This window comes from Fonsecaea pedrosoi (genome assembly GCF_000835455.1).
Source record: "Fonsecaea pedrosoi CBS 271.37 unplaced genomic scaffold supercont1.7, whole genome shotgun sequence".
In the NCBI taxonomy this organism is placed as follows: domain Eukaryota; kingdom Fungi; phylum Ascomycota; class Eurotiomycetes; order Chaetothyriales; family Herpotrichiellaceae; genus Fonsecaea; species Fonsecaea pedrosoi.
The window spans coordinates 2,529,486-2,552,662 of record NW_013550609.1 but is presented as its reverse complement, the minus strand read 5'-3'; the positions used below and the strand labels follow the sequence as shown (position 1 = coordinate 2,552,662).

General features: G+C 50.7%; 8 protein-coding genes across 8 annotated transcripts; 3 read left to right on the top strand and 5 right to left on the bottom strand.

The window, feature by feature from the left end:
• Nucleotides 1–2,892: 2,892 nt before the first annotated feature.
• On the bottom strand, nucleotides 2,893–4,217 carry Z517_10971 (uncharacterized protein; the record flags this gene model as incomplete). Its single annotated transcript, XM_013424579.1, has 3 exons — nucleotides 2,893–3,061; nucleotides 3,115–3,622; nucleotides 3,779–4,217. 3 exons carry the CDS (start codon nucleotides 4,215–4,217, stop codon nucleotides 2,893–2,895), a joined length of 1,116 nt encoding a protein of 371 aa, XP_013280033.1.
• A 1,622-nt stretch (nucleotides 4,218–5,839) lies between these two features.
• On the bottom strand, nucleotides 5,840–6,403 carry Z517_10970 (uncharacterized protein; the record flags this gene model as incomplete). Its single annotated transcript, XM_013424578.1, has 2 exons — nucleotides 5,840–6,166; nucleotides 6,245–6,403. The coding sequence occupies 2 exons, from the start codon at nucleotides 6,401–6,403 to the stop codon at nucleotides 5,840–5,842; spliced, it is 486 nt and encodes a 161-aa protein (XP_013280032.1).
• A 1,205-nt stretch (nucleotides 6,404–7,608) lies between these two features.
• On the bottom strand, nucleotides 7,609–9,372 carry Z517_10969 (uncharacterized protein; the record flags this gene model as incomplete). Its single annotated transcript, XM_013424577.1, has 2 exons — nucleotides 7,609–8,474; nucleotides 8,529–9,372. The coding sequence occupies 2 exons, from the start codon at nucleotides 9,370–9,372 to the stop codon at nucleotides 7,609–7,611; spliced, it is 1,710 nt and encodes a 569-aa protein (XP_013280031.1).
• Nucleotides 9,373–10,198: 826 nt separating this feature from the next.
• Z517_10968 (uncharacterized protein) lies at nucleotides 10,199–11,320 on the bottom strand (the record flags this gene model as incomplete). Its single annotated transcript, XM_013424576.1, has 1 exon — nucleotides 10,199–11,320. One exon carries the CDS (start codon nucleotides 11,318–11,320, stop codon nucleotides 10,199–10,201), a length of 1,122 nt encoding a protein of 373 aa, XP_013280030.1.
• Nucleotides 11,321–11,794: 474 nt separating this feature from the next.
• Nucleotides 11,795–13,963, top strand: Z517_10967 (uncharacterized protein; the record flags this gene model as incomplete). The annotated part of the gene is made up of 1 exon (XM_013424575.1): nucleotides 11,795–13,963. The coding sequence occupies one exon, from the start codon at nucleotides 11,795–11,797 to the stop codon at nucleotides 13,961–13,963; it is 2,169 nt and encodes a 722-aa protein (XP_013280029.1).
• Nucleotides 13,964–14,907: 944 nt separating this feature from the next.
• On the bottom strand, nucleotides 14,908–16,770 carry Z517_10966 (uncharacterized protein; the record flags this gene model as incomplete). The annotated part of the gene is made up of 1 exon (XM_013424574.1): nucleotides 14,908–16,770. The coding sequence occupies one exon, from the start codon at nucleotides 16,768–16,770 to the stop codon at nucleotides 14,908–14,910; it is 1,863 nt and encodes a 620-aa protein (XP_013280028.1).
• A 1,389-nt stretch (nucleotides 16,771–18,159) lies between these two features.
• Nucleotides 18,160–19,374, top strand: Z517_10965 (uncharacterized protein; the record flags this gene model as incomplete). Its single annotated transcript, XM_013424573.1, has 5 exons — nucleotides 18,160–18,283; nucleotides 18,330–18,369; nucleotides 18,418–18,513; nucleotides 18,565–19,187; nucleotides 19,238–19,374. 5 exons carry the CDS (start codon nucleotides 18,160–18,162, stop codon nucleotides 19,372–19,374), a joined length of 1,020 nt encoding a protein of 339 aa, XP_013280027.1.
• Nucleotides 19,375–20,653: 1,279 nt separating this feature from the next.
• On the top strand, nucleotides 20,654–22,275 carry Z517_10964 (uncharacterized protein; the record flags this gene model as incomplete). Its single annotated transcript, XM_013424572.1, has 2 exons — nucleotides 20,654–20,834; nucleotides 20,897–22,275. 2 exons carry the CDS (start codon nucleotides 20,654–20,656, stop codon nucleotides 22,273–22,275), a joined length of 1,560 nt encoding a protein of 519 aa, XP_013280026.1.
• Nucleotides 22,276–23,177: the final 902 nt, after the last annotated feature.

Below are 23,177 nucleotides of genomic sequence, written 5' to 3'. Positions count from 1 at the left end.
GCCAGACATCTAGACAAGGCCATCACCTCATATCGCGCTATCAAGATGCCGTCTGCTGCCGCTCCCGGTCCCAACTTTCCTAGCCTCCTTTCTCGGGCTCAAGTATATCTACCCCGTAGGTTGGTGGTCTAGATCACCATGACTCTGGGGCCCATCTCGCCCCCGAGTCCCCACTTTAATGGATCCTCGAAGTTGCTTTTGACACTCAATCGGCCTGGATCTACCGAGGCGTGCACCAAAAGTACTGTTCACGCTAAATATTAGTGTCTAGACTAATAAGTTAGTGTCTCGGCATGTTTTTGTCAACTGTTTACCACCTATTTTGTATGAGGAATTGTCGCTGCGGACATAACGAGACCTAATCGCTATCCTCCCAATCGTCCTGATCGCTGTCCTGGTCACTGTCCTGTTCTCTGTTACTAGGCATTCTATAAACTGGCCATTCTACCACGCCTGTAATTGGCAGGTTGCTAACCTGTTGATCTCGTTCCGCCTGTCCTGCAATCGGTAGGTTGCTAACCTGTTGATCCTGTTCGACCTCGTTATCGCTCTCCTGGTCTACTAAGTAGACATGTTTGTATAGACGGCCAACCTTACGTTGCGCCCTGTAACTGCGCCTAGTATCTCGTCCTTCCTTATACTCGTTGCCGCCCTCGAGGCGAATAATCTCCTGGATATTGCGAGGAATTCCTTCAATCCACTGCTGAATCTGGCTTTGCGGAAGTCTCTCCTAGGCATCTTTCCAGACCTTTCTTAGGGCTTTAACAGAAGGAGGAGGACCGCGAAACGTCGTTGCCTTTTTAAGCCATGGCCAGGCCTTTTCTGAGGCATTTAAATCAGGCGAATTAGGTGGGTGCTGAAGGCGCTGAATGCGATTTAATCGATAGATCTCTTGAGTATACCAGTGCGCATGAGAGGGCGCATTATCCTCCTGAACGATCGTCTTAGGTCGCGATTCCTGGCATTCCTGTGCAAACGGAATGATGAGAGGCTGAACGATGAACTAGATTTCCAATCTGTTAGTAAATCACATAGAAAACAGAGGGTAAAGGCATTAAATCGCCTACCTTGATATATCGGTACCAATCGATACCACCTTGACTGCGCCTGACTAACTTACCAGTCTTTTCTGTGAATCGCCAGGTTGGCCTTTTACCACCTTTATTCCTGAGGCCTAATCGCCTAGTTCCTGTTTCCAACTCCCATTCCTCTCTCTTCATTCTTTCCATCTCCTGATTTATCAGTTCGAGATGGTTAGAGGCCTCTTTTCGCTCTTTTACAGTCTCAGATTGCCAGATATAACAGGGCCCTTTGCGATCGTAAGTAAAACAGCCCCAAAACATGAATTCTGAGTAGCCTTTCCAGCGATTACGGATTACTGACTTCATAAATGCCTCGCTAGGCCTTCGCTAAACCCTCTGTCGTCCACGGCGTCCTAGAACAATAGAGGTCTCGTCGCTCCAAATCACGTTCTTCCAATCCTCAAGCGTCCAGTTCTGATAGCGAAGACAGAACTGAAGGCGAACAGAACGCTGTGTCTTTGATAGGCCAGGTTTTCTCGTTGGTTTGACGTTAACAAGGCGATTTCGATGAAGAACGCGTAACGCAGAAGATGAACTGATTCCTGCTTCATAGGCTAGAACGTCACTCGATTTCTCTCTACCTGACCTGTCCTTCTCAACCAGTACTAAAAGGCGCTGTTCGACCTCGTTATCGATCTCTCTAGGCCTTCCTGTCCTGACGCCATCTTCAACATAATGCTCAAGTATTCGAAGATCATCCTGTGGACGAAATCCACGATCTTTTGCCTTCTGAAAAATCCTCCTAGCCTAATGGGCTGGCACTCGAATCACGTTCTCAATCTATTGTGGTGTCCAACCAATCGATAATAACGAAAGCGTTTGGATTCGCTGAGCGATTGAGTATCGAACGCCAGTGTGGCTAGAGGCCTGTTCCGCAGGGAGAGGTCTTTGCGTTTTAGGTCTGTGAGGTATCCGCGGCCGCGAATCTTCGCGTTCACGGGCTTTTTCTGCATATAAATCAGTCAACGGCATGGTCAAACGCAGGAATTAGACCACAGAACGCAAAGAACAGACCTTCCTGGACATGGGACGCTTCCTGATATACCACAGTTAGCGAAGTTACAGGCATAGGAGGCGGTGTGACAGTTGTTACAAGTTACAGGAAAGTGTACTAGCTGACTTCTATTTACACAGGATATTAGCTGTGGAAAAGAAAACTAGACCTACACTAGGCTGGACTAGTCGACAGCTGCCTAACGCTAAGATTTAGCGTGAACAGTACTTTTGGTGCGCGCCCCGGTACAAGTACAGGAAAGATCCGCTTCGGCTTCGAGGCAATGAGGACATACGCGTTGGCGGGGCCGACCCCTTCGTGCCCCTTTTCTCTTCTGTTCCCATGTTGATCATGTGAAAGTCTGAGGCCTGACACTTTGCCATAATGGATTGAAAATGTCATCACACCACGCCGTGAAACGTGGGGTCAATATCGTGCCCGACGGTTTATTTCGTTATCAAAAACATTGGCCCTCGTCAGGCTTTCCAACTCCGGAATTGACGGTTACAGTCGGCTAATGGTTAAAAGGCATACATACTCCCCAAGTAGGAAGGCGAGCTGTGCCCATGGCCTACAATACTTTATGCAATGTGCGTGCCGTCAAACCTGCATCCAGCAATTATGAATGCTTTACTAGCTCTGGTGGACTGGCCTCGATCGCGTATTCCAACGACGGTCTTTTCCTCGCCATCTGGAGATCAGCGCCTTTATGTGCAGGTATATCTACAATCGCGAAGTCAGCAAGCCAGACAATCAAAGGAACAATGATGTGGCTGGTCGAAAGTCACATGCCAGAACCAGGAGATGAAACACAACTTACCCTCCGTCGACTCGCAGATCTGCACCGGTGACATAGCGACTGGCATCACTCAGCAGGTATACCACCGCTCCCTGAAGATCCTCTGGAGAACCCATCTTGCCGACCGGGATCAGGGATGTCCAGGTCTTGTTAAGCTCCGGGTTATCATCCAGAATCTTACGGGTCCTGTATGATTCGTTAGCTGGTCGAGGGAAACCACACAGTAACAAGTTACTTACAGAGCTGTCAACATGTAGCCAGGGCTGATGCAATTCACCCGGACATGAGCGTGCGCCCATTCCACGGCCAAACTGGCGGCAAGATGCCTAACCGCCGCCTTCGCTGCATTGTACGGCGCCTGTGGTTGCGGCACATTCACAATTGAGCCAGACATGCTCCCAATCATGACAATGCTCCCGTGTGTAATGTTGCGCTCCATGAGATGCCGACCCACGGCGGTGCTAAAAAGATAAGTACCGTCGACATTGACGCCCCAGAGTTTCTTCATGCGCTCATACGGGTACGTCTCAGCAGAGAAGTTCTCTGTGAATCCTGCCGAGGTGACCAAATGGTCGATCTTGCCGTGCTCTTTGATGATCTCAGCGATGCACGCATTCACCGATTCTGGGTCCGAAACATCGGCATAGTGAGCCGTCACCTTGGGAATATAGTCGTCGGAGCCGCTGTCCGCGTTTTCCTTGGACATCATCGACATGAGTTCTGCAGCTTGCTTTTCACCTTCCTCCTCTATTGAGATTGAAAGGTCAGCATGCTTATCTTCTGGGGGGTGTGGGAGATTCATCTGGCAGGGCTAGAACCATAGAGGACCTCGGCGTCGTCTAACCAGCTCTTTCCACGAACAAGGATCCCTATGGCGGAGAAAGGTGTGTATCCAAGACTTACTATTCAGGTCAACAATAGCCAGGTCTGCTCCCGATTGAACCAGGCCTTGACCCATGACCAGTCCGAGCCCTCGTGCACCCCCAGTCACGACCGCTGTCCTCCCCTCGAGACTGAAAGTCGGCAAAGTTCTAACATATTGTATCCCACCTCTCCCCCGCAATGGCCTGTCCCGGGGAAATTCTTCTTCTGGAGGGTATTCCACCACGATATCTCGATCAGTTCGGGCGGCGGAACCTTCATGAGGGCCGGCCGAAGTGCCGGTAGCATCGGTCGAGACTTTATGGTAGGGATCTAGTTCATCTTTTTCCAGTTGGGTGGGAGTGACTTTGAAAGAGCGGGAGGATGTGGAAGACAGAGGTCGGACGAAGGATGGAGTCGACCGCAAACGATTGAGACGAGGTATTTGCCGAAGGAGACGAAGGGCGGTAGCCGTGTTCATTTTGAGATTCCCCCTCTTGCTTTACTCTTTTGTACACGTTTGTTGATGCCGGACAGAATATCGAAGGGCCAACCACACTATGCCAGAAATCTGTCACTTTCACTTTTAGAGATATTACTTTATAGCCAGGCGGTTAAAGGAAACGGCAGGAGACTGCGAGAGTATAGTGATTGTAAAATTGGCAACGAAAGGACAAGAAGCAGTTTGAACCAGCTTAGTATGTGTTGTGTACAGATGTTTGTGTATGGGGAGTAAATTTCCCCCTTCCAGGAAATTTTTGATTGAGATGGCAGATGAAAGATGCAGGGTCACCCAAGGTGCGTGAAGCGGAGAGTTGCAACGTCAACGTCATATGTCATCGAGGGTCCAATAATCCCCCTTGGTGCCCCTCCCCAAGCTCCCCTTGGAAGCTTCCGAGCTCTTAGCTCCACGACAGACGGACAGGGATAGGGACAAGGACCTCTCCAACTCGCAGTAGCAGTAATAATATGCGGCGAAACATGTGCATGGCGAGACGGGGGATTCGTCACTCTCTTGTCCTCGTCGTGTGGAGTAGGAGATCAACATGGTCCTTACAATCCTAGCGAGACAAATACGTACCCCCAACGACCCAACAACTCCAGAACCTACCTACCTACCTAGTACACAAGCAAGCAAGCTGCCCTACCCACGCTTACCGTACGCGGTGCGAGTACACGCATGTTTGGGAGTGATTGGCATACAAAATCCCCGACATGGGTGAATAATCCACCCAACAGACGGAGAGTCATTGTACCTCGCAACTCGTTAGATACCTACGTAGTAGCTCGCATTGACCTACAGACCTGCTTGTACAGACCTACAGTAGCACCATAGGTACCTAAGACCAAGTAGGGTATCCCGCCGCCCTCATTGAAACCTAATCGGCTATTTCTACTCGCCCTGTCTGTGTTCCTTTAAGATCTGATTTCTTTTTTTCTCCGTTCGATCCGGTAGCACCCCCATCACTGGTGTTCACGCGTGCCCTCATCTCCTCCGCTAATGAGTAAGAGGACGATGCGTGAGTTGAGGAGCATAGCGACGATGACGGCGAGTCATAGTGGGTAGATAGTATCTTCCACACCCAACTTTCATAGCCTTGTACGCCATACATAGACCACACGCCGTACTGAGGACACCATACACTGGAATGAATACACCTGTCCCCCCATCGTCATCACCGTGGATATACATACAGATGGAGGATGGAGGATGGAGGATGGGCCATAGGACATGATGTGTTCCATATACTAGGTAAGGACGTATGGACCCTGGGGAATGTGTTCATTATGCTGCGCTTTGTTGTTCAGTGCACGGCAAGACGAGTCCTTCGAAGAAGGGGGAAAGGGATATATACCTACACCTCAGCCTTGCAACATTGACCGCTGACACCTAACCGGGAGCGTGAGACTTTTATCCACTTATCTACCGGCACGTACGCCTTGTGTGAAGCCATTCTTACTGGGTTAAGGAGAACAAATTCATCTCTTCTATTCATTTAATTTTCCATGTTCTATTGAGTTTGGAAAAGGTATGGCGGTGAGTGAGCTTCACTTGGGAATCTCTGATCTTATGACTACCTCAACTGTCCTTCTCTGGCCTCGTCACGCCTTGGCACCACGTCCCCGTCTCTCCCTCCTTCTCTCCGAGACGAACCACCACGTGCCAAACGCGGCCGTCACGAACCACAAGACCAGCCCGGCCAGGTCGAACCCGACGGCGGTCTTCATGCGCTGAATGCCGTTCTCATACTCGACCTTCTCGCCGATGTACATGGAGCCGAAGATGCCGGACAGGGTCGCGAAGAGGATGGTCAGAACCCAGTCCCACGCGAACAGCAGGGCGACGGTGCGGTAGTGGAAGAAGATGCTGGCGAGCGAGAAGATGAGCGACGTCACGGCCGCGAGCGACCCGACGGTGACGGCAAAGACCTTGAGCGCGATTAGTACCCGGACCAGTTCGGGCGGGAAGGACGTGAGTGCGTGGGTTTCGGGGTCTGTCGTACGTACCCATTTTGCGTCGGCGTACTTGTCTGCCTTGGCCGCGTTGTTCAGGTCCACCGCGTACATGCCGATCACGACGAGGGCGTCGATGAGTTGCAGGGACCGGAAGACCAGGTTGAAGATGTTGGATTTGCGCAAGGTGGCGAAGATGGTGAAGATACCCATGGTTTCGGAATGTCTAGGACCTGGTGTCTATCTGGATTGTGATTGCTTGGGTTCAACCTTGTGTTGTTTCTCTGTTGGATGTGATTGTGTATAAACTTACAATCGTTGGCCTTGGATGATGACGTTGGAAGTGTCGAGCAAGACGGATGGATGAGAAGCTGTCTGTGTCAGAAATTTGCAGAATAGTCCAGAGATCCAAATGGTTTGGCGGAATACTTCGAGCAAATACCTTGAATCAGTCAAACAAAAGAACGGCAGTGCCTTGTCAAATCACTTCAATGGGTGTTTGTCACCTAGTGGACTAAAACCTGGCAGTGACACAAGCCGGCTTTGTTCGTTCTTTGCCTGTGGTTTGTGTGGCCTTTTGTGCGACTGACAACGACTGATAATGGCCCTTCGCCCTTTGTAGATGGCCGGTGAATAGTCGAGTGGTAGGATCTTTGTCGTGGGATAGATGGTGCTGGCGAGGTGGTGGGGATTGGCTTCTCTTCAAGAGAACTTGTTTCACGGACAAAAATTGAGTGATGATACACAGGGACATGTGCCCTTTTGTTGGGCATGAGACATCTGATACATGAAGCGCAGGAAAGAGTTGTTGATAAGTGCACAGCCTCTTGTTAGAGAAACGACCGGATTGGGAAATGCGGGATGCCAGTGGTTGCAGGCATGTGCGTCATGGCTTTGGGCAAGAATCAAGAATCTTCAGGGAATACTCGGTAGGAGAGAATGTGCCTTGGAATTGCGGGGAATGTGGCTTGATCAACAACTCTACTAGGGGCCCAAGGAAGCCACGCACTGCCACGCCACCAATGCAACCAGTGGCATTGGACGTTGGGCATAAGTGAATCCTGTTCCACCTCGACGCACACGCAAGCCATCCTGATGATCCTGTCCAGCTACCTCATCTTGAGACAAAGGCGTCTTCACCAGATTAATACGAATTGAATGCTAGTTTTATCTTTTGGGGGAGAGGAGTATGTGCAGGCTACCTAGGGCTTGCCAGAGGGCCAGGAGTTGTGCGGAAAAAGGGTGATTGTGTAGATACAGACAAGATGTCAAAATGCCACGAGAAACAAAACCGGCGCCAATGAAACGAGTGACCAGATCAGAGTCCAATGCGATGCGAGAGAAAGACTGAACAAAGGGGAACAACAGAACAAAAGGACAGACAAGAAACACGGACCGAGCTGTCGAAAGCTCAACTGTCATCGTGTCCCTCCGCCTCCATTAGTTCCCCCAGCCTTGTCTGTCGTCGCATTCGCCGGCCGGGTAGCAGCCTTGCTCGGAGCAGTGCCTGCAGGTGGTGCCGGCATGGGCACTGGGTCATCGTAGCCATAGTCCAAGTCATCGTCGCCAAGCTGGTCCAGTGGCTGATTCTCGTATCCCTGTGGAGGCATCAGTGGGCCATTGTAGTTCGAGGCCTTGGGCGTCCCCTTTGTCTGTTTCTTTCCCTTCCTGCCCTTGAGTTTGGCTTTCTCCAATAACCGCCTCTTCTCCGCCAACCGACGCCGTTCTTTGCGGTCCTTGATCTCATATTGACGTATCAACGCATGAGGAGGTTGACCAAAGATACTCTCGTACTCGCAGAACTCACAGATCCAGATGTCTTCAGGGGCCGGCGGATGCTGCAAATTGTTGTATTCTTGTTGAAGCCGCCTCTGTCGGGCAGCCAAGGTATACACGTCTGCTCTCCTTCGGCGAGGTTTCTTGCCTTGGGCATTCGCATTTGCCGTGGCCGAAGCCGCGGCGGCAGTTTGAGAGTTTGGTTGCCCCACGCCCGTATTGGTGTGTGTCGCTTGAGTTGGTCCTTTCTGGTGTGTTGCCCCCGGACCTGAAGGACCCAAATTGTTGCGTTGTGCATACCCTGGCGAGTATAAACTCTGTTCGGGGAACGTTACTCCTTTGGCCTCGCTCTCACATGTAAAGGTAAACTGTGAACTGGTATGGGCTTGTTTGACTTGTTGATCCAAGACACCCACGTTCTCTTGACCTTTACCGAGAGGTTTCCGCAGCAGCGCTGTAGCATTGGCAATCGCGGCAGAAATAATACCTTGATCTTTGGATTCTTCGGCTTCGAAACACATTAGTCACACTCACGTCCTTTTTTCCGCTCTTTGATTCTTACCTTTGGCGTTAGCAGAAATATTCTGGTCATATTTGGATGTACTGCTTCGAGCGTTGGAGCCATTAACCGAAACACCAAGCGGATTCCGTCCCGGTAGCTTTCTAGTGCTGCGCCCTCTCCCTGCTCCTTGCACTCCAAGGCCGGTGGGGCTTCCGGCGTGAGCAATTGTGGAATAAGAATCGTCCGCTGAGCCGTCTCTCGTGCCACTGATACCCATATGCGCCAACTGATCCGTAACAGATGAATGATGCAGACTCAAACTGCCAGAGGTGGGAATTTTTCGCTTTTTCTTATTATTAGTGTTTTCAAACGCCTCATATCCGTCCGGCCCAGACATGGTGCCCTTGGAAGAGTATCGGTGGCGACCCGAGCGGGGAGATCGGGGGGATGACACAAAGTAGTGGCGGACGGGAACCATGCGTTCATCTTGAGAATCTAGATCATCTTCGTATTCATCGTGATGGCAGTGATGGTGGTGGTGAGGACAGTCATGATCATCGTCGTGGTCGTGGTCGTGATCTTGATCATATCCATCACTATGTTGGTGCACTAAAACTTTGCTGTCGTTGGGATAGTCACCATTTTCTCCATAGTGGGAGTATGTCGGTAGGCTGGTCGATGGAAGCGTAGGAGGATATGTGATGGCCTCAGCGGCTTCTTGGGACAATCGGGACTTGATGGACCGCTTGGGGAGTGGCCGAATAAGTCGCTCGGGGAAGACGGTGGAGGGAGTGTCAGGGGACGAGAGGTAAGAGGTGTCTAGATCTTTATTGTTATTTTTTGCTGGGTGTGAGATCGAGGGTGGTGTCCAGGACCACCCTGGGAGAGACGTACTGTATGCCATCTTCAAGAGTCTTCCCTCCTTTTATTGAGCCTGGGCCAACAAAGATTTTCTCTGCCCCATTCAAACGCACTCTGCGGAGTTGGCGGCGAAATCTAACGGTGTTCACAAGTCAGCCAACGTTCAACAGAGATAAAAGTTGCCGCCACGGGCATTGCGTGATGTCTAAATGCCCTGATCTGGGTGATATAGAAAGAAGTGGGCGTACCAGTAAACCCGAATTATTCAGCCAAATCAGATTGGTAGTTGGGTGTTCTCATGGAGTACGGACTCGTCTCTCTTTGAAATAGATATCCAAACGGACTGGGGTGTACGGAAGACGGAGGATACAGGTGCCAGCTGAATGGACTCAACCGGAGAAGTGAAAAATTCTAGTGGTTGTCAAAACTGTTCAACGGTAGCTTGCACAAGCAGAAGTAGACGCAGATGGAGGTGCAGTTCGACTCCGTTCGATATCGGCTGCCAAGCCGTGCAAGCCCCAGCGTAGCCGAGTTGGAGCCTCGTCTCATCTCTTCGCTCCTTTCAAACATTGTCTCACAAATGGATTTTGTTCGCTTGACCAGATTACAATTACCTACAATACAATAGGGGGTCCTCCAAGCCAAAGAAGCCACGTTTCATGCATTTCCCATCCTGCACCATTTCTCTTCTTGTGCTCGTTACAGTCATGAAATTATTCCATAAGGGTACTAGGCCGTTCTTCAATTTCACTCGAAGAGCCAGTAATCCTCTATCATCCTGCCCTTGAGTGATTGCCCACCGTTGAGTGGATGGTTTGATCGTTGCAATTTATCCATGCTATGCCTAAAAGAATCTTTTCATCTTGCTCTTAATGTGTCGAACGTGTGGTGGCGCGTTTCGAGGCGACTCTCTTTGCTCGGTTGCTGGGAGTTGAGTTGGTATGGTCAACCTCGTCGAGCTCCTCCGTTGCCTTCCTTTTATTCTCCCTTCGAGAACTGGGTTTGGGGATGTCTGGGGGTCTGTCTCGCCTCATCTCTTTTCCATTGACCATGGCCGTCGGATCATTCGAGTCAACAACCACGGTTTCACTCGAGTCTGGCGGAGAAGGTAGTTCGGCCTTGACCCGTCGCCGTTTTCGAGGTATCTCATCTTCAACCAGGACTCCCGTTTGTAAGACTGTACCACCTGATCCCAGATCCTGGCCGCCCTGACCGTAGCCTTTCACTCTATCGTTGTCTATTTTGCCCACAATAGCATCGCGACAGTTTGTGGCATCTGGCCCAGGGTCTTCCTTCGAACTAATGGCCTGTTCGACATGTTCTTCCCCGGAGGGTTCTTCTGCCATGCTTTCTGCTACCTCATCGTCCTCTTCGATTTCAGCCGAAGCATCTTGATTGGTGGCATCGAAGGACGGCTGCCGCTGCACATGTTTGAGACCCATATCTGCTAGACTCATCTCATTTGCCCAACTCTCGTCGTCTTCGGCTTGTCCTGTTGATTGATTCCAGCCATTGTCCTTGATCGCGAAAACATCCTTCCAATTCTTCATGAGAGCGACCTTCTCTTGATGATCTTTGTGGGCTGGAATCTTTTGGCCAGTTTGCTGGGCCCAGATTGTGCCCTTGATGCTACTGGTCAACAGTTTGACCTCATCCAAGCCCGAAGGAAGGACGTCGATTGTCTCGATCAGCTTCCTCTTCTTGCCCCTCCGAGAGTTCTGGGCAGCAACCAGAGTGTTTTTACCGAGGGCAGGTTGAGGGATCTTTCTCAATAGCGTCGGATCATCATCCATGTAGTCATCCGAGTAGTACTCCCAGTCGCTAAAATATTCACTCATCTCGTTTTTAACAGCATCTTCCTCTTGATATACAGGACTGTGTACTGCATGCTCGGCCAAATCGTCGGCTAACTCTGGTGTCGGATCCGCATCCCACAGGATGTCCTCAAGATCGTCATAGGGGGAGTAGGTATAGTCTTCAAGATCGGACATCTTGAGGAAGGTGATCTTTTAATCACGTCCAGCGCTTTTCAGGACAACATGACAGGTTTCATTCACAGGACGTGGCAGAAAGAGGAATGAGAGAGAGGAGTCTAAAAGGAATTGTTATATGTTCATTGTTTGAGCCGAAGGTGAACTTTTTTCTCCCTCCTGAACTCGAGGGATTCTCAGAATGTCGTTTGAGCAATCATGCAACCGAAGACGGCGTGGTGCAGGACGGAGGACAAATGGAATCCAGTGTGACGATGCTCGGGCAGGCATTTTGGAGAAACGGCACGCGTTTCGATCCCCACCTGAATGGCCCCCAGAGCTGAGATGCTGCCACTTCCGACGCCATGCGACGACAGCCGAGATCCTGAGAAGGGCTTCATATACCCATTTCTCTCCCTTGATGCTACATAAACTGCCGTATTCCCAGTGTCCTGCGCGTCGAAAATGTGAGCAGTCCTCCTCGCTGACTTCGCCATGTCTCATTATCCTTTCTCTCGAGCCGCAGCAGCCTTTCGACCGCGGGGCACGCTTCGCGCATACTCGACGAAAACCATCGACTCAATTCTCATTGCAAATCGTGGAGAGATTGCCCTGAGAGTCAATCGCACTGCTGCTCAGCACGGCATCCGCACGACTACTTTATACACGAATCCCGATGCCCTTTCACAGCATGCTCTTTCTTCCCCGTTCTCCTTTAACCTCGGCGCAACAGCCGCCTATTTGGATCAAGAGAAGATCCTCCGGATAGCAAAACAAGAGGGCTGTCAAGCCATCCATCCCGGCTACGGCTTCCTGTCCGAGAATGCAGAATTCGCAAAGAGATGTGCCGAAGAGGGCGTCACTTTCATCGGCCCTCCTGCAAGCGCCATTGAAGACATGGGCGACAAGGCGAGGAGCAAGGAGATTATGAATGCGGCTGGTGTTCCATGTGTCCCAGGCTACCATGGATCGGACCAGGCTCCCGAGACACTTGCACAAGAGGCGGACCAGATTGGATATCCCGTCCTGATCAAAGCAGTTCGAGGCGGAGGAGGGAAGGGAATGAGAATCGCCAAAAATGCTCAAGAGTTCTCAGACATGCTTGAAAGTGCAAAGAGTGAGGCGAGGAATTCATTCGGCAACGACGAGGTCCTTGTTGAGAAATACATTACCACACCACGTCACATTGAAGTCCAGGTATTCGCGGATCAGCATGGAAATTGTGTCGCTCTTGGTGAACGAGATTGCTCCATTCAACGCCGGCATCAGAAAATCCTTGAAGAGTCTCCAGCTCCGAACCTGGACGACTCGATTCGCAAAGATCTGTGGGACAAGGCACGAGCAGCTGCGCTTGCTGTCAAGTACGAAGGAGCGGGCACCGTGGAGTTTATTTTCGACAATGACACGGGTGAGTTCTACTTTATGGAGATGAACACCAGACTTCAAGTGGAGCACCCAGTCACCGAAATGGTCACTGGGCTTGATCTTGTCCACTGGCAGATCTTGGTTGCAGAAGGAAAACCCCTTCCTCTCACCCAAGAACAAGTCGAAGAACAGATCTCTCAGCGTGGACATGCTATCGAGGCTCGAATCTACGCCGAGAACCCGGACAAGGGATTCATACCTGATTCTGGCAAACTTTTACACGTCCAACTCCCCAAAGAAACCGCCAACGTGCGGATAGACAGCGGATTCGTTCAAGGGGATGAAGTTTCAAGCCATTATGACCCCATGATTGCGAAGTTGATTGTGAGAGGCGAGACTCGAGAGGACGCTCTGCGCAAAATGGTTGCAGCACTGCAAGACTACGAGGTGGCTGGGCCAGTAACGAATATCGACTTTCTCAAGAGAATATGCAAATCCCCCGACTTCGTTACTGGTAACGTGGAGACAGGGTATATCGAAAAACACCGAGAAGAACTCTTCCCACAGATTAGTGTCACCTCAGAAGTCCTTGCACAGGCAGCGATTGCTTCGTTCCTTCGCCATTCAAATCCTCAGAATTCGAATGCAGCACCATCAGCCTGGCAACTATCGCCCCCCTCGTGGCTTAATACATCTTCGGATTTCCAGCCACGGACCTTTCAATTCGCCACGGCGAATGTCGAGTCTGAACCTGGAAAAGAACCCGAAATTTTTGCTGTGGAACTTCAACAAATAAACCCTGGTACATTCTCTGTGTCAACACCAAACTCTGACCCGATGTCGGTTTCATCCTCCTTCAAGTCGGAATCAAATACCCTAACAACTTACTTTCCTCATACGCGACATACCTCACATATCATCTTCTCTCCTGACTCAGCATCGTCGGGCTCTGGGTCAAACCCAGAAACAATCCATCTCTTCACGCCGCACGGCTCATTCCTTCTCTACTCGCCTGCGCCCTCATGGCTTCAGAAAGCACTCGGCGTGACGGAGAAGCCCAACTCGTTGTTCTCTCCCATGCCGGCCAAGATTCTCCGCGTGCTGGTCTCACCAGGAGATGTGGTGAAAAAGGAGCAACCGTTGATAGTTATTGAGAGCATGAAGATGGAGACGGTTATAAGAAGCCCAATGGAGGGGGCCAAGGTACAGAGAATCGTGCATGGAGAGGGCGAGGTGGTTGCGAGCGGTGTTGCCCTGGTAGAGTTTGAAGAAGACGGTACTGAAGAGGGTGGAAAGTGAACACTCATGTGCAGCGTCAAAGAGATGAGGTGTGACGATATATCCCAGTTTTTTAGTGGGTGGGATTCATCCCCTAAGGCTATATTCACCAAGCGATGCCGTCTGGGGACATTGGTTTGAAAAGGGGGTTTACCTTCGCAATGTAGACCAATCTACATATGTACGCTACGCTATACACTCTAGCTAGAGGAGCAAAGAGAGCAAAGAAATCCACAAGTCAAGCAAACCTTGGGTAGCTCACCCTTTTACACCTGTACACGACCACTCTACCGATAACCCCGTAACTCCTTTCGTATTTTGCGTTTCCAGCTATGTTGTTGTCTGGCTGGAGTCTGAAAACATCTTCATAAGGGAAACAATCATGTAGGATAAGAGAGATTCTTGTAGGACAGACACGTTATTGACTAACCATCTACCATGGTTGTACACTGACATCTAGTTCATTTTATTGAAAAGAAGGGGATCTGGGGGGTATTACAGTATATTTGCCGGAAGAGATGGGTAGGTGTTGTGTATATTGAGTCTTGTATTGTGTATTGTTTGGTTCTTTGTTTACTCACTTGGCCTCGCCTCATCTCATCAAAAAAATGAAAAGAAAGTGAAGAGGGAAAGAGTACCTAGGCATGTCTTCCAAGAACCGATACCTGAACCTGTATCTGTTTGTCTGTTTGTGCGTTATCCTTTCCTTGTTCAGTTCCTTTCCCTTCCATTTCCCGTTCCAGATTTCCACAAAACGTCGTTGGAATGTCTGTAAAATAAAAGTCCTTTTCCGACGTGGACAAAAAACCACTTTCCAATCCTGGTTATTTTCGGTAAAAGAAATATTAGGTCAAGAAAGAAGACGAGGCCAAGAAGAAGAAGAACAAGTGCAAATCTCGCCCCCCACCGTGTATCGTTCTGTGAGTCTGCTCCGGCCACCTCGATGGTAGAGTTGTCTGGTCTGCTCACCAGTTCCAGTTCCGTGGGCGCAGTCGAGGCAGGGATCCCAACACAGAGTCTCCGAGAGAGCTCTGCAACGGGGTCTCTTGGTGATCCAGAGACTCGGGCTTTGCTGCCTGTTCAGAGGAGCTGAGAGGGGTGCCTGAGGCCCCGTCGTTTTTCTCCCCTTCATCCTCGCCATCATATTCCTCGTCGGCTCCCTTGTTTTCGAGCACGTAGTCATCGCCCCCGTACATGTCCGAAGTCTCGCTCTCTTGGTATGCCATATCAAAGCCAAATCCTGGGTCTATCACCTCGTGGGGGACTACGCTTCCCGCCTCGTCAGAGTCCTTCTGGGGGGTGTTTGCGGCATCTGTGTTTATGGACCCGGTTGATAGCTTGCGCATCGTATACCCTCGACTGTAATCGCGAAGGGCTTGGTTCGCTGGCGTTTGCGGTTCCGAGAGCTTCGATGCGGATATAGGAGAGACACTGCCACCTTGACTCTTCTGTTGAGCTTGACCTGGCACGCCGGGGATCGGGAACGCTAGCAGGGCGTGGGCCACATTGCCGATCACTCTGCGCAAGAGCTCAAGCTCCGCATCTTTTTCTCTGACCACTGCGTGTGCTCTCTCGAGCTCTTGCTCTAGGGCTTGGTTTCTGTCCAGCACTGTCCTCATGTTCTTTTGGTGCGTCTGGTTTTCGAGACTGAGTTGCCGAAGTGCCGCATCCACCTGCCAGAAAGATCGGTGCATGCTTTCCATGGCCGTCTGAGCACCGAGCACTGCTGCTCCTGGTTGGAAGGAAGCAGGCTGGCCAGAATCTTTGTCCGCATTCGTGTCATTCGCAGCTACATTCTCAGCTTCCTCTGACACTTTGCTCGTGTCCGCCGCGAATTTGGTTCTCTCACGATTCTTGCGAACGTTGATTTCCTCCGTACGAGGTCGTTGAGGTGGAGTCTTGAGGCTGTACTGTTGAGGCCGAAGGGAGAAGTTTCCTGAAGCAGTCCGTGCCAATTTGCGTTGTTGGCCATCAGAGGAGAATTTGTCGAAGTCTGCTGACCAGCGGGAAGGAGTCTCATGGTTCAGTTCATCCAGAGTCATAGCCGGCAGTCCTCTCTGTTCAGCTGTGGGCTCGTGGTTCACGAATGGATCTGGCACTCCAGTGGGAGCAAGCCCATCGTCTGGGCGACGACGTCTCCAGCGTCCAAAGGTATCCGCACTGGAATTACCAGACGAGAGATGGCGAGAAGATGGCGGCGCCTCAGAAATATCCATGCCTCGGCTATCGGCCTCAGTGAGATCAGGGTTGGTAGGGCGTGGCTCGAACACTTGTTCTTCTAGCCAGTCAGAAAGAGAACGATGATGTCTATGGCGGCGGAGAGTCTGTCCCAGGAGGAGATTCCAGGTTGAAGCGTTCGTTTCCTGGCCACTCACCTCAGAAGTGCCCAAAATGTTCGCCGAAGTAGGCGTAAGGGCCGAACCTATCGGTGACTCTTCAGACTCCGGGAGTTCAGATAGCTTTGTCTCTGTCACTTCTGATTTGAGCAGCTGCAATGCAAGGTTGTTATCAAAGCGCCCGTGGCCCTTTTCTGACAGCTGTCCAGCAGAATCTAAAATTGAGTCATAGTCAGCCTCGCTTGATCCCTCCATGTAATTTGAGATCACGTACCTCAGCGTCGATTGACCTTGAGTAGGAACAGAGGGGTCACCTTGCTGCGCCAGCTGCCCAACGCCAGAGTCGTTGGAAGAGACTTCTGTCCCTTGTTGCACAAAAGATGTGAAGCTGTTAATCCCCTGATGTTGATATGGGCGTTCACGCTTGAATATGTGGAAAGCCCTGCTCAGCTTTGTCTTTGCGGCCCTAAAGAATTCCTTAGCTTTTGCCATCTTGAAATGTGAATGTGCACTTACCTGGTTTGAAAATCGGTGTGCTTGGAAGTTTCTGGTCATCAAGAAAATCGTCTGAATTCTCTTTGTGTTTGCTCAACGTTTTGTTGAAGAACAGTCCAGTGAATTGTTGTGCCCGTGCTGCCCGATGAGCGGAGAGGCAGAGGGTAGAACAATGACATATTTATGAAAAAAAAGAGGTTCAAGAGAGTCGCGGAGGCAGGGCGCGAGGCACAGCAGATCAAGGACGTTGAGACATTAGGACGACTTCCATCGCGCATGGCGCGAACCACAATGCAACAGCCCAGATCTCTTTGTCCAGGTGGAGAGGGACATTATCTAGATATATATAAACGAGAATGTTAGAGACGCTGAGGTCTCACCACAGGCAGTGAAGCCATGGAGAAACGACCTTTTCGTGTAAGTCGGACATGTTAGGAGTTCCAAACTGAACATAATGAACTTGGAATACACTAGACGGGCCCTTAGTCTCCTTGACAAAGGGAAGGTTTGTCGAAGGAACCAACACAAAGCATAGACAACGAAATGCTCTCGATGCTTTGTACCAACAAACGAGTACGAGAGCTACGGTCGCTCTATGCGATTGAGTTCTCGACGAAAAGGAGTTGTTGTACGGCTGTACCCTCCAGCTAGATATGTGTGAATCAGACAAATAGAAATGCATAAGGAGTGAGTCTAGTCGAGCGACAAGAGGACGACACAATAGAAAGGAGGAAAAGGGGACAGGGACAAGGCTGAGGCTGGATACGAAAAACTGATGTTGGACAGTTAGTAGACGCTAATACAGGGAAGGAATAGCGTCTTGAGGCGCCACCAAAGCGGAAGGAAGAACGATTCACCGAGCCAAACGCTACAACATCCATCCAACCCGTGCGTTTCTCCCCTGTTCATCTAATACGGTAGTTCATGTCGGCCCATGATCAAGTATTCGAAAGACCTATCTTCTTATCATTTTTCCGTGTTCTTTCACTTCTCCTACCTGTAATTTTGTGACTCGGCGACCTTGACTTCACTTGGTGAGAAGTTGGAAGTCCACCAGTCGCCTACAAGGTCACGACAGTCACAATTTCCAGAATCACCTTCTTTCTCCGTGGCCAATCCTGGGGCCTTTATTCTTCTTTCATCTCCTCTTAGTCCCAGATCTGTCGTCAGAACACCATCAAGAATCCGGGCTTGGAAGTTGATCATACCTCAGACTTCACTACAAGCTGGGCTGCCGCTGTCATTATCCGTCCCCGTTTCGAATTTGCGCAAACTTGGCCCCGCTTGTTGTCGGGCGTTAATTTAGTCTTGACATTGTTGCTATGTCCGCAGGTATGACAAAGACGTCTGCTTGAGACTCTGGGACAGATTAATCTAATGTTTGTCATGCGCGCAGATACACCACGTATCGTCCCTCTGACTTGTCATGGCCACTCGCGGCCGATAACACATTTGAGCTTTTCCTCCATCGTGGACGATGATCAGTACTACCTGATATCGGCTTGTAAAGGTAAGACTCCACACGCCCATGTTCATCTGTCTCTGACATTTACCAGACAACAATCCCATGCTCCGAGATGGCATGACAGGCGATTGGTATGGATGTCTGAGGATTACAAGTTGCTCTGCTGACCTCGGGAACAGGATAGGAACATTCATTGGACACAAAGGCGCTGTTTGGTCGTCAAGATTGTCTTCTGATGCTAGGATCGCCGCCACTGGATCCGCAGACTTTACCGCGTGAGCTCTGAACAGCACATATTTTGGTTGTTTTGCCCTGACAATATACAGGAGAATCTGGGATCCCCAGACTGGAGAGTGTTTGTATGTCTTGACTCATAACCACATCGTTCGCGCCGTTTCATTTCCAATTCAGACGAATCCGCAATGTGTCGCTACCGGTGCGCAAGATAAGACCCTCAAAATCTTCGATCTCAGTCGCGGGGGCAGCGCTGCTTCACCCGACCAGGTTAATGGCGCCTCTCCAGTCACCGCAACGACCACTTCCGAGGGGCATGAGATTGGAGCGGGTCAACATGGTGGTAGCATCAAATCGATTGTGTGGAATGTTGACTACAATATTCTCACCACGGCTTGCGAAGACAAAACTATTCGTTGGTGGGACTTGAGAGTTCAGCGCATGATCGCCAGTGTCAAGACAGAGCGGGACATTACTTCGTGTGAACTGTCCACCAACAAAGCAGAAGACAGTAATCCTGGAATTTTGAGTGTGGCAGCAGGCCAGTCCTGTCTCTTTTTCGACGCCGGCAGACCTGGAGAGCTTATCAAGCAAGTCAACTTCGACCACGAGGTTGCCAGTGTGGCCATCAACCCTGCAACTGGACGCTTTGTGACTGGTGGGGGCAAGGATACATGGGTCCGTGTCTGGGACTTTGCGCAGGAAAAAGAACTTGGTGAGCTTCAGCTGTCTTGGTATCCCGTGCTTAATCTAATCTTATCGCAGAGGTCCTCAAAGGCCATCACGGACCAATTTGGTCAACCGCGTTCTCCCCTGACGGCAAGATCTATGCGACCGGAAGCGAAGACGGAACAATCAAGCTGTGGAAGGCTTGTAAAGAGCCATATGGTCTTTGGCGCTGAGCCCAACGCAACCGCACCACCGAAAGTTGGCTCCGGCGCAAACTACGTACTTTCGAAACTGTGCGAAATACTCGGCTATCCAACTCCCGAAATAACACGATACTCACCAGGTCACATATACTGCTGGTGCTCAAACACCTAGCCGGTAAAGAGATGAGAAATGCGGTGTCCATATGGGAGTTTGTCCAGGATATTTAATCTACAACCATGACAAAAGTGACAATGGTTGGGCGGAATGACATAACTGAAGCGGACTGACTACGGGTGATGTTCAGGCACCAAGAAGAGTTGGTGGAGTGGAAGTACGTGCTATTGGGTATTTGGGGCACTTCGTTGGGTGTGTCCAAAACCCGGAACAATATCAGCAAACAACGAGCTTCCATCCCCAGAGCCGTGACCATTCAGGGACCAAAGGCTTGGGCCAGTGGTGGGGGTGATAGAAAGCTTGAACGCAGCTCAAAGTAGTGGGTAGGAGGTAGATTACTCGCATAAGACTAGAAATAACGATGAGCACATTCTCCCGAACTTCCTCTTGTCCCACATATTATTATGTACAGAGGCAGATTCTGATACTGGTTGAAGAAGTGTCCTGGTCACAAGGGGAAAGGATGCTCACGATGCTGCAGCTCCTTGGGGGGGCCAGTGGTGATTGCGGGGGTCTTGGTGCCAATCACAGGGACAGCCGAAGCCGATATCTCACACCGACATCTGCCAATCCCTCTAGGTACCATTGTTGACCTCCGTAGCGGCCAGTAGCCACCGAGAAGGCCATTGACCCGGGGTGCCGGGGGAAGTGAAAAGAGAGGCTGGTGAGGCTCCCAAGGGCTCCCAAGAAAGCTGTCGGTAAGTAGCTGCAGCCATCTAATCCCCACCATCCAATGCCCTGCACCACATATTCCCTTATATCACTCCACCACTTCCATTCTGGTCTTTTTTCCTCGCACTGTTGGCTTCTGACCGTCTGTCTGGCATTCGGGCTTAGCGAGGCAACTTGTCTGCACGCCGCGTGTGCCCTCAACCAGACCTGTCATTCGCTTGATTCACTCCCCCTCCGGTCCTCCCTCTCCTCCGTGGTCAACACACACCTCGCATTGGCTGCGCTGGTCGCTCGCCCTCATCACCCGCCCGCATATTGTTTTCCTCGGATTGATATACCCCCGCCTTGTCATTGGCATCGACCAGTCTTTCGTTCTCCGGACCAGGAGACCACGGTCTCGAGCTCAGTTTCCTATTCGAACTTTCAGCTTGGTGCATGTCCACACCGCTGGCTCACAGGAAGATGGATCGAATGAGTGTACCAGATCAAGAGAAACTCGAACAAATAAGCCACCTGACCATGGAACACCACCAACACAGTCAGTCGCCGTCGCAGAAGACGGCCTGGCCGAGATGGGAGCGCAAGGGCAAGGAGAAAAGCACCATCGCCTGCGCATGTACTTGGGTCGTGGATCACCAGATCAGTGAGAGCGTCCGCAATAAAAGAATGCCATAAAGCTTGCCATACTGATCTCTACGTTGACAGGCATATCCGTCAACCTCATATCTATGCTCTTCTTTGTACACATCCTCTTCCCCTCAGCCAGACATCATACCCAGAAGTTCTTCCGCATCTCCTATCACAATCCGGCGACCGGAAATTTTGCCCTGGGTTGGGACGACATATTCTTTGTATTTTACTGGATCATCGTCTTCACCGGCCTGCGCTGTGCTGTCATGGACTATCTCCTCAGCCCTTTGGCTGCTTCTCTCGGTATTCGGAAACGGAAGCCAAAGGTACGATTCGCGGAACAGGCCTGGATTCTCTGCTACTACACTCTCTCATGGTGTACGGGCATGTACATTATGTACAACTCCGACTATTGGCTCGATCTCCGCGCTCTTTGGAGGACGTGGCCTGACCGCGAAATGAAGGGCATGGAGAAGTGGTACTATCTGGTGCAATTCGGCTTTTGGCTGCAACAGATAGTGGTGGTGAACATTGAAGAGCGTCGGAAGGACCACTGGCAGATGTTCAGCCATCATATTGTGACCTGCTCACTAATCTTCACGTCCTACGGTTATCACCAATATCGTGTCGGAACCCTGTTTCTCTGTCTCATGGACTTTGCGGATATCGTCCTCCCACTGGCCAAGGTTCTCAAATATCTCCATTTCGAGCTTGCGTGTGACATTGCCTTTGGGTTTTTCATGGTTTCCTGGCTGATTGCCAGGCATGTTCTATACATGACTGTCTGGTACAGCATCTACGCCCACATCCCGGAGGAAATTCAATACGGATGTTATAGGGGAAGCGTGCAGGATCTTGAGGGTCCGATCCCTGCACCCAACGACTGGGACCATCTAATCCAACCATTCAAGAACCCGGTTGGACTCGTCTGCTGGAATAACAGCATCAAGTGGACGTTCTTGTCCATGCTTTTTGCTCTCCAGGTGATATTGCTCATTTGGTTCGGCATGATCGTTCGGGTTGCCTATAAGGTGATCACTGGTAGAGGGGCAGAAGATGTGCGTTCGGACGACGAAGACGAGGATGAGGACGAGGAAGTGTCGGATGAGAAGTCGTCGAGGGACTATATCGACAAAATGAAACTTTGCGTGGATCCCCAGGAACAATATCTGGAAACAGAGATTCTCAGCACGGATCCCAACTTTTCTCTTTCGAAGCCTTCCAGACAACGGACAAAATCACGATCAAAGTCCAAATCCACATCACCTGGGTCGTCGGCGGGTGGTAGACGTTCGACGCCGGAGACGTCCAGTGCGGGTTCCAGCAGTGGTGGAAGGAGGAAACAGAAGCATGAAGCTGCACATTCCTCGAGCGTCAACCTGCTTGGGGCAAGCAGTGATCGAAAGGAATTGCTCGGCCGCATTGGCTGTGATAAAGGCTCTGCGTCGGAGTGATCAAGAATTTGTTTCGGAAATGGTAATGATGACAGACAAACGCACTTGAAGAATGTGTACACGAGCCACCTTTATGGTAAAGTGCTGGCTATTTTTGGGTTCCATCCACCGACTATCTGTGTCTCCAGAGACTTTGCTGTGTTTTTTTGGTACCTGGTAATTCGACACAGGGCACCAGAACCTAGAAAGATCGTGTTAGAACTCCGGTGCAGCCAGCAGGGGTCTCCTTTGCAGCCACGCCGACCAGCAAGAGCGCGAACGCGATACATTGGCGGCGGGGAGGTGGTCGGACCAAAAGTCGATACCAATATCGACACACCACACACATACACGCAGGACAGGAGAAGAACCCAGCGAAGCGAGGCGGACACCATACGGATTGTACTCGGCACTGCACTGTACTGTCCTCGCGATGTCGCTGTCCTCGGTACATCCACAGAATTACTCGCAGGTCAAGGTATGTGGGCCAGCTGTGCATACAAAGTACGGCGCCGGAAGTGTTTCTTTGAGAGACCATACGAGGTGCAAACAAAATAGACGGGCTGGCGGGCTGGCTTGCTTGCTAACACACACTACCTAACCGTCCACCACGCCGATAGACCTAGGTATCTACCTACCTACCAACCCTAGATAGACAGACAGATAGATAGCTACCCGCCTATGTACCTATGTACATGCAGTACATACATAGATGGACGAATCCTATGACGCCGTAACGAGTCGACACGAAAGATTTCAATTCCTGTTCGCTCATCCTAAGATGTTCAAACGAAGGAAAGCATATGCGTCAAGCAAGCGTATATCTCTCGACTGAATCAGTGACGCTGAACCACCACGGAACACAGAGTTTGACTCTGTTGGTTCTATCCCAGAAACGGTCTCGGATTTGACTCTATCTGCCG